The following is a 10,187-nucleotide window of genomic DNA, read 5'->3' on the forward strand; positions in this document are numbered from 1 at the left end:
AGCAAAAAGATAAAAAATCAACCTGTCATGCTCGGCAGGAGGGAGTGTCAGGTTTGTAAAACCAAACCTAGAACCTACCTGCACCTTCCTTCTGAACAGTAGAAACCATTCCCTCACCTTTATCCCTCTGTCATCTAATTCTACTTTTTTTTTTTTTGAAGAAAAAGGACATCTCCCTTAATTCCCACCTCCAATAAATATCCAGCCTAAATTATTCTCCACCCAATTATTAGACTTTTTCACAAGCTCTGGGGGGAAGATTTTACCCTGAGACAAATAGTGAGCAAAATGAGGATTTTGGAAAGAGATAAAAAGGTACAAGGCATAGTGGTCCCAGTATCAGAAATGAAAACATTCTGCTACCTGTGTGACTCCATAAAGCAGAAAAATATAGAAAGTCAGGTTGGTATGAGGAAGAGGCAATATCTGTGATTGACTGGGACATACTGAGATTCTTAGCTGCATTATGCATGGACTTGTGCTCAGAAAACAAGGGGTGCAAGGCAGCCTTATATTCCAGGGGAAATGGTGGCTTGGGGGCATGTGCTGGAATTATCAGTGAGTCAAAATTCTTTACTCCTTTTCTGCCCTCCTACAGATGTAGGCCCAGGCCTGGCCTCTCTGTAGTACACTAAGGGAAAGGAACAGCAGATATGAGGAGAGCAACAACCTTTTCCCAGCCCCATAGTTTGGACCAGACCCTGAGCACGCTCTTCACTGAGGCTAGAGGTTTCTGCCTATCCAATCCCCACCTGACTTCGTACTCCACAGTCATTGGCCCTGGTTCACCCTCACTATATCCCCCAACCCCTACCCTCAAGAACACAAAGCTTTTCAGGTCTTTGCCACAAAGTAATTTAAAAAATGTGGTTTCTTTGTTTAAACACTTAATTGGTTCATGTTTTAGTAACAGATCTCCCCTCCGCCAGCCTCCCACTCAGTCCTGTATGATCACATCATCATCATCATAGTCATCTTCTTCCTCCTCCTCTTCTTCATCCTCATCATCTTCTGGCAGCTCTTCCTCCTCCTCTTCCTCCTCTTCATCTAGACAGACCACCACTTCAGCTGGCTCAGGTAATCGAGAGTCAAACCAATCCAGTACCTGCTGGGTGCTAAGCCTTGATGCTTGACTCAGTTGAGGGATGTCATTTTCCCGTAGCCGTTGGTGGGTTGCCCAGTACCTCTCCAAGGGTCGTATATCCGGTGGGGGTGGGGGGATCGGCAGAGGTGGTGTCTCAGCCCATTCATTCAATGAGCGGGTTGAAGGTGGTGGTGTGGGAATTGCTGGATCCTGGAAACTAGGGGCACCAGGTACTGCGTTGTCCCGAAACCATTTTAGTTGCCCATGCTTCAGGGCATAGCGTGTGTCACCAAACCACTGGATGATCTCAGGCCGTGGTAAACCAGTGATCTGCTCTAATTTATGGTAATCCTCACGCCGTGCCCATTGGCACTGTAAAAAAAAACGATTTGAGGATAGCCAGCTGCTCTTTGGTTTTGCGCTTGGTCTTTCGCTGGCGTTGCATATCTGGGGAAAGGTACTCTGCAGGACCAACCCTACTTGGTGCTGAGTTATGCCTTAGCCCCTGGGGCCAGGCTGGCTCCAGATGTGGGGGTAGCGCCTGTTCATTGGGTGACAGTGGCTGTGGGGGTTTAGAGGTGGCAGTAGCTCCATTAGCCAGTACCTGGAAAGAGGAAGAAGAGGTAGAGGAAGGAGGAGTCACATTAGATGCTGACTCCTTCTTACAACTACTGGCAAGTGATGAGATTGGTGGGGGCTTATCCCGAGCACGGGGCTGGTGGACAGCTGTGGAGTGGTTCCAGGAAGCAGTACCTAGGCCATGTGACTGGTTGGGACCCCTGCCTGCCTGCTCCTTAGAGAGGCCACTGCTTTGAAGATCCTGCCAAAGTCGTGACTGGTGGGGGAATGTGCCGCTGCCAGGTGCTGTCAGGGGCTCCTTCACTTTCTGGTGACTCAATGGCTCTGAGGACTCCTCAGGCTCTACCTTCAGTCCTTTCATCTGGGTGGGCTCGCTAAGATTCAGGGGCACTATTCCCAGACCAACTTGTTCTGAAGGTGGCATTGGAGAAGGAGTCACCTCCTCTGGGGGCCGTCCTGCATGGTGAGTAAAAGAGAGAAGAGATTTGAAATGGAGCTGGTCCCGATGGTAGATCACTCGGGCTCGAGTCTCTTCTATTTCTTCAGATGACCAGCTTATGCCACAGCGGAGGCGCTGGGCCATGAACCAAGTCTTGACTTTCTCCATCTGCAGCCCATAGCGTAGGCAGAGAAGGGCAATGTCCGCTAAACTGGGATAGGGGAAGTAGCTGAAGGTTTGCAGCAAGTGTTCATTGCCATCCAGCTCACTGGTCTGGGCTGCTTGGGTCCACACAAGCTGTAGCTCCTCGGAGATTGGAGGGAGGCAGATGAGCCCCGCAGGGGAGCTATTAAGACTGCTGGCCTCTTTATTAGGAGGCATGGTGCCTTCTGATTTGTGCCCTTCAGAGATAGCTGTAATAAGAAGAGAAACAGCTCAATCACTGGGGCTCCTCCTTCAGCCCATTGGTCAATTTCTACCAAACAAAATGTTGGACTCCAAAGCAATCAGCTTTCTATGTGTCCTGTGCTAAACTGCTTCCTAAAGGGCTTAACAATTTATTTAATTTTCATAACTTTATGAATCATCAGAGCCTGCTATAATTCCCCTATACATATGAAAAAAACAAAGTTCACAGAAGTTAAATTGTCCCAAGTTATAGATAGTGAGTGTTGTCACCAAGAAAAAAATCTGTCTTTAGAGGTTAAGAAGGAAAACATCCTTATAGCCTTTATCTTTCCAATTCAAATTCACTTCACCCTTTTAAGTTCATGGAATACCTGTCACAAAATGAATACTCACCATGAAAACAGGACGAGGTCTAATATCAGAATGCTTTAGCTCCTGACAGTTTATCTCTAGAGTTATCTCTAAAATGTGGAGAGGCTGGGAATACAACGTGTGAAAATCTAGAAGGGAGGGCAGCACTGTTGCTCTGCCCAGCCCCCAGCCCCATTTTCTTTCCCTTCTGGGTGGTGGGAGTGTTGTGGGGAGGAGACTGATGGTACCTTTAAGCCCTAGCAGGAACCTGATAGCTTCACTTTTTCCTCTCAGGATGAGATAGGTCAGCTATCTGGGATAAATGGGGCTTACTCCCCGATAGCTTCACTTTTTTCTCTCAGGATGAGATAGGTCAGCTATCTGGGATAAATGGGGCTTACTCCCCCGGGGTTCAGGTCCGGTGAGGGTAGAGAGAGGGGAATGTTTCCTCCCCCAAGTCATCCTTGGAACAAAGGTTATTCCCCTCCCCCCAGCCTTTGTCTCTCCAACTGCTCTGCCTCTTCCCTCCAGGGAGCCTAGAGAGCTCCCTCAGACCTTAACAACCTCCTCCACATAGGGCGGAAGGCCTGCAGCTCTTATCTCTTCAGTCCAGCTTTCTTCTCAGGACCAGGTGGGAGGTTTATTATAAATTAAAACCAGGTGCCACATGCTGCCCAGAGGCACCACAGCTCCCAGGGTTGTGATGGGTACGGGGACTGCAGGGAAAGCCTGACTGCTTCAATCCTGGAACACCTGCTCAAGTTATTTCCCAGAATAATACTATTGACCAAATTTTAACTCAGCAACCTGTGTAGGCATTAGTGACTTTAACACATCTGTCACCCTTTACTCTTAGAGGAATCCCATCTGAGTTTATAAATACTACTTCTGATATGTTTAGGATGGGACAGGATTCCTATGTAAATGCTTGTTCTTTTGCTTTTGTTAATGAAGGTACTAGGGATTGAACCCAGCACCTCTTTCCCCATGAAAATGGTACATGATGAATTGCAAAAAATCTCAAGTCCAAAAAGTTACAGATAGAACAGTGTAATATCAGGGATTTTATATGATGATCAGAAAAATTCAAACAACAAGTTTATACTGTACAGCACAGGGAACTATATTCAATATCTTGTAGTAACTTATGGTTAAAAATATGAAAACGAATATATGTATGTTCCTATATGACTGAAGTATTGTGCTGTACACCAGAAACTGACACAACATTGTAAACTAACTATAGTTGAATAAATAGATTTTTTTTCAATAAAATACATTTAAAAAAATTCAGAAGCACTCTAATATGTGTTGCCATTCCCTTTTAACAAGCAAATCTTAAACTGAAGGCCATGTGGATCCTGAAGGCAGCACAGCTTGAAGTGAACCTTAAGCAGGTAAATGTAGGCAGCATGGTATGTGAGTAATAATATGATTAAGGCCAACCTGCAGTTTGAATCCCAGTTCTGCCACCAGCCATGTGATCTTGGGCTAAAGTTCCTTAACTTATAGGAGCCTCAGTTTCTTCATGTGTAAAAAACGGAGACAATGCTGAATGTTATGTAAAGTTACGTATTTTTACAGAGCACCTACTGTGTGCTAGGGTCATGTGCAGCAGGGCCGGAAACTGTTAAGAGGTGGAGGTCTGGGGGGAGGCAGATTTGAGATGAATCGCAGCTCCACCACTCCCTAGAGTACTCTCTAAGCCTTAGTTTCTCATCAGAATAAAAGGAGATCATAACGGCATCTACCTTGCAAGTTTATGACTAAATGAATAAATGCACCTGACAGTACGCCTAGACCAAAGTAAAGGCTCAGTAAATAACAGCTTTTATCATTGCTTAAGCCTCATGGGGTGACTCTGATAAAATAACAGGAAGTGAAGCAAAGACTAAATCCTTTAGAATCACTGTTTCAGTCTGTTACTGCAAAGTCCTAATTCTAATGAGCAGTGAAGGAAACCGGGGTATCTCTGATTTTGTACATTCTATATTTGGGGAGTTGGATGTAACTCCAGAAAGGATTTGGCAGCTTTAAAAAGGTATCAAAACCACTGCTTTAGAATTGAATCCATAGTTTGAATATAAATCTTTTGACTGCTAGGTGAATCACCAGTGTGGTAGCTCTACCTTTACCCTCCAGGGTCATCCCAGACACAGCCGAGTGGCTGTGAGGAATTGCTTGCATGGCCAGGTACTAAAACACCATTTAGAAATTGTGGTCCACTGGGAACACCACCGAATCTAAGCTGGAGAATATTTTATAATCCATCACTTGACGTCCACTTAACCTTATTTGTGTCCTGTTCTTTAAGGCCACAGTAATGCTTTAGATACAAGGAAAAGGTAGCATAAAGAATAAAGCAGTCCAGTGTGGGGATGAAGGCTGCCAGATGGGAAATAAGGCAGGCACAGCTCTAAGCCTACAAGGAAGCATTTTGCTTTATTTATGGTTTGCTATCCTTCAGATTCTCATGACAGCAGCTTGGTAGTTCAGCTATAACACGTGGTAATGCAAATAATCATATTTGGTATACTACATACATCCACAGTTTTCCAATTACACAAAACATACGTTGTGGTAGACTTCCTGGTACAGAATGGTGGCTTAAATCAGGGCACAGCTGTAGAGCTGGTACCTCCCTGGAAGAATCTGGCTTTGCAATAGGAAGAAACTATAACCAGGGAGTGGCCCATGAGAATTATAAGGAGAGGAGAACCTACAGTAACCAAAAACAAGACTACAGTGTCTTGAGTTCTTGTACTTTCATTTGGAGAAAGCAGAAAGAGAAGAGATTCAATGCTGGAGACATAAAGACTCCTCCAGGCAGAGGTGGTTGGTGGTATTATCAATTCTGAATTATTACTAAATTTATATCCTTATTAAATATGCCAGATATGTCCCCACTGCTACTTAAAGTCATTAATAAAAAATACAGTGTCAGGATAACACCCTTATTTCTCTTTGGCTTTCCATACCCCTGGACAGATGGCAGAAAAGAATGGGCTGCCTTAAACTTCCAGTGTAGGTGTTCACACAATCCTAGGGAAAAGAAGTCTTCAGTACTTGAGTCTAGGCTTATGGTTAAAGCAGGAGACACATGAAAGGAGAGAGCAGATATGATCCTGCTAAATTCCCTAAGTGTTTTATTTACAGACCTGTATGTTTCTGAATGAAATGTGTTTTGGTGATAGTTTTCAGGGCCTTACAGGACTTTTAGTGATATTCAACTCACGTGCTTCTCAACTTTTTGGATCTTGAATATCTTTGAAAATCAGAACTTATAAACTCTTAGGAAGTTACGACTATCCCCCTCCTCAAAAAATACTCACACTTACATATATACTCCAGGGGTTCACTGCTTGCCCAGAAGCCCAGGTTAAGAAACTCTGCCCTGTGTCATCTTAATAAAGGCAATGGTGGCAACTGCTTAAGGAGGAACAAACAGCTTATTATGAATGAATGGAAAGAGTGGATGGAAGATTCAAGAGAATTTGAGTTAGTCTAGAAGGGACTAGGTATTGGTGATACTAGCTGGAGAGAGTAGAATGGAGGGGTATTTAACTGGGCCGGGAGCCTGGCTTAACTGACTCCCACTGGATTACAGGATCAATACCCATAGTGCACTGGATACTAGAGACTGGTAGGCTACTCTCTACTGTGCCAAAATCATCCGCTTCTTCAGCTGCCCTGTGTGCTTAGGCTAGTGGTGTGTGATTCCAAAGCTGCTTGTGCCCATTGTTTTTCTGTATTTATATAATAATTAAACATCAACACAAACCTATGAAAAATTAGTGCATTAAGAATGGTTCTCATGAAGACAAAGTCAAATGCTTTGGAAAGACATAATACAAAGGAGTGTACATTAAACAAAATGTTGTCAAGTTGGGAGTAGGCCAGACAACTGTAAAAGACTGCAGGGGCAGGGGACTTAAAAATCTCAACCTGCATTCAGGTTCCTTCAAAAGTGTTTAAATTCTCACTACACTTTAAAGAAACCAAACCTGGAAATCATAGATGATGAGAGGTAGTGGCTCCTGTCTCAGACTGCACATAAGAATTACCTGGGAAACTTAAACCTGGGCACCCACCTCCTCATTCTGACTTAATAAGCCTGGACTGGGGCCCGGGAATAAGTAGTTTCAAAAGGTTCTCAGGTGCAGCCAGATTTGGAATTCGCTTATGTAGTTTATACTAGAAAAACAATTGGGAATACCAATCAGCAGACTTACACAAAGAAAACGCCTGGACACTAACCCAAGAGACTGGTGAAATTAATATACTTTTAATGACAATGATTAAGATATGTATGCATCATTTAAAAAAATCCCCAATTTTAACTGGCTTTTTTGTTTTCAGTTACTGCCACCTACCTATCCTAATCATAAAACGCGCTTCAAATGTATGGTGAGAAGGGGGTTCATATGGTAAAAGATCTCATCTGGACCCACATTACCAAACAGGTCTCAGCTTGAGTCTTCTTTCAGTTTAGAAGTCTCAGATTAGGACGCAACACCAGGAACCTCTGAGGACTCCGGTTCTCACTTTCCTGGTTGGTTTTCTGAGTATGGCTGGGTAGGGGTGAGCAGGGGCAGTTTCCCTTAAACCCTTCATTCCCAAAAGCCACTGCTCCCTAGGAATAAGGCCAGGTTTCTGTACGTGTGTTGAGGTCGCAGAGGTAGTCACAGAGGGGAGGAGGGGAGGCCTGGGAAGGAAACGTTTCTCCTATCCTCCATGTCACAGGCAGTCTAGAAGGCTCCAAACTGGGTCAGAGAACAAAAAGTTGCTATACTTGGGGGGATGAACCCCAGGGAGTGGGCGAATCTCAATTCTCTCGCCAAGGGCGTCCCAACCCAGCCTTCCCCTCCTCCCTACACACCCACTCACCCTCCCCCAGTTACAACAGGGAACCAAAAAGTCCAGAGGAGAAAGGAGAGAGAACCGGGCGACTTCGAACCTAGAATTCTCCTCCCCCTAGAGCGGGGATGGGGCTCCGGAGGTCGGAGATCGTACAGGGTCTGGGAGGCGAAGTCGAAGGGGCTGGGGATCACTCACCGCGGTCCGGCCCGGGCGGCGGCTCCCAGCCTCGCACCATGGGCCAGGGGGAAAGGGGGAGAAAGGGCAGGGGGCCTCCGGGGTGGGAGTGGGGTTGCTGCCCGGTGCGGCCTGCTCCGAGCCCACCCGCGCGGAGGGCCGGGACCGGGACTGTCCCCCACCCCCCGCCCCCGAGAGGGCGCGCGTCTAGCCCAGCCCTCCTCCAGCGAGTTGGAGGCGGGGCGGATGGGTGGGGCGGGCTCCGGGGGCGGTGCCAAGTTGGCCCGAGCTCTGATTGGTGGACGTGGGCAGGCGGGCCTCAGTGGAACGGACTGGGCCGGCCATTGGCTGCGTGGGACTCGGTTGAAGTCAGCTATTGGCTGCGTGGGCCTCAGCCAGGGTGGCTATTGGATGCATGGGGCGGGGAAGATGTCCCCCAGGGCCAGGGTGCCGTGAATAGTACCTCCCCTCACCCTCGCCTAGTGGTCGCCGGATCTTCGGAGTCCACTGGGTCATGTTCCTCCTGGAATTCCCCAAGGAATTCACAGTAGTTTGCTGAACTATCCAGACCACCTACAACTACTCCCCATTTGTTTCCTCCGGAAGGAAGACTTTTTCAGTATCCCTTTGCTCTCCTCACACAGGAGACGTGCGTTTCCTTACGAGGGCCCAACGGCCATCCGCAGCGTCACTGTAAATGAAGCACCTAGAGCGACTAGGAACTTGTTCTCGGGATGAATTACAAGTTTTGCCACCTGGAAAGAGGAGGATCCTAGCGGCCCGACACCTTAGGCCGCTTCCTGGGGCCAGTTGTCACCAGACAGGTGTTCCCAAAGACGAAGTGCTGGATGGGTCACCTTGTTAGGACTTACCAGACCCCCAGGCTGCCCTCTCTGCCCTAGTTAAAGAGGACCTGGACCTGTGCCTCATATTTGGGGACCTTGGTTTTTGCTGTCAAGAAACGAATTACAATACAAAACAGCACTTCACACACTGAAATGCTAGGCCAACAGTTTGTATAGTTAGGATTCTGTCTTCTGACTAAAACTTGGGAACAATACTTTCTGAAGTGACTCTTCTGTTCTCATGCTGGTCTTCTCTTGTTTACTTAGGTCACGGTAGCTTATATAGCTACAATAACTTATAAAAACAATTTCAAAATACAGGTTTTGCCCTGTATTCCGCAGACCTCACCCCTCCCGAGGTACTCACCAAAAGTCAACGACCATAACTGCTACTTCTGATTCTTCATCACTGCACTCTTAAGGTCTAGAGCTTTTTAAGGGTTGCCAAGCATCAGAAACGTATCTCTACTTCAGTTTGGAGCCCTATTTTCTGTTGCTGGCCCTGCTTTTGCCCTTTCCTCCCCTCTTTCCCTCAGTTCATTTAGTAGCAACGATCTCAACTCCTAAGAGCCAGCCCCATGACCTTCAAACTAGTATCTTGTAAAAACATCACAGGAGTAAGCACCAAAAAGACAATATTCTCAGCTTTAGAGTTAAAAACTTTTGATCCCTCAGGGTTTAAGCTAGGGCTGGTGGCATATACAGACATTCTCCTAAAGCATGACTTATTACAATAACCCAATTGTTTCTGTGTAACAAAGGAAGGGAAAAATGAAACATTTTAGGCAGCGGCGGGCCTCAGTTGTCGGAGTTTTTTGTTGTTACTGTTGTTGTTTTTAAGTAAATGTGATGTCCCAGCGAGCACTCAGTGGAGGTTTACAATCCAAACGATGAGACTTGATTGACCAGGAAGAACTTATGCTAATTTGGCTGGAAAGCCAGGCAGGCCTATAAGAATTTAGTGACTGCCCCTGGAGGGTTCAGTCAGTCACTCTGGGCATCATTGATCATGGGCTTATAATTATGAAAGGTAGACAACTCAGCCACCTTTCTTGTCTCAGAAGGATACTCACTCCCAAATCAGGAGTAGGGTACAGAATTGAAGACAGATTTAGGAGAGGAAGAATTCAGGGAAAGAGAAGAAACTCCTCTGCCCAGTTCTGGAGAGCAGGCTGAAGCTTCCCTCTTTTATGGGGGCTTCACCCTTACACTTTAGAGGTTGGAATGGACTGGGGAGGGGGAGTGGAAGAGAAGAGGTCCCAGATGACATCAGATAGGGAAAGTTCTCACCTTTAACAAGACAGTAATCCTCCCAGCTCTTCCAGGCATTAGTGCTAAAGAACAGGGACTTAACCATATCATCCTCAATCTTTGGTGAAATCTCCCTCTCCCTTTCCCTTACTCAGTAATATTAGCAGAGCTGACCAGAGGCACATTTACCCTATAG

General features: G+C 46.2%; 2 protein-coding genes across 2 annotated transcripts in view; one reads left to right on the top strand and one right to left on the bottom strand.

Annotated features, from left to right (window-relative positions):
• Nucleotides 1-4,227, top strand: part of RNF212B (ring finger protein 212B) — a 49,900-nt gene extending 45,673 nt beyond the window's left edge. The window contains exon 16 of the mRNA XM_072962834.1: nucleotides 4,194-4,227. Coding sequence (XP_072818935.1) covers nucleotides 4,194-4,208 — 15 coding nt within the window. The 3' untranslated portion in view covers nucleotides 4,209-4,227. The remainder of the gene's footprint in view (nucleotides 1-4,193) is intronic.
• Nucleotides 840-8,111, bottom strand: HOMEZ (homeobox and leucine zipper encoding). The gene is given in 3 exon segments (XM_006217240.4): nucleotides 840-1,468; nucleotides 1,470-2,515; nucleotides 7,917-8,111. Coding segments are annotated over 3 exon segments (1,617 nt in total). The 5' UTR covers nucleotides 7,957-8,111; the 3' UTR covers nucleotides 840-937.
• Between the last annotated feature and the right edge of the window lie 2,076 nt (nucleotides 8,112-10,187).

Source organism: Vicugna pacos, chromosome 6 (assembly GCF_048564905.1).
Source record: "Vicugna pacos chromosome 6, VicPac4, whole genome shotgun sequence".
NCBI classification, from domain to species: Eukaryota; Metazoa; Chordata; class Mammalia; order Artiodactyla; family Camelidae; genus Vicugna; species Vicugna pacos.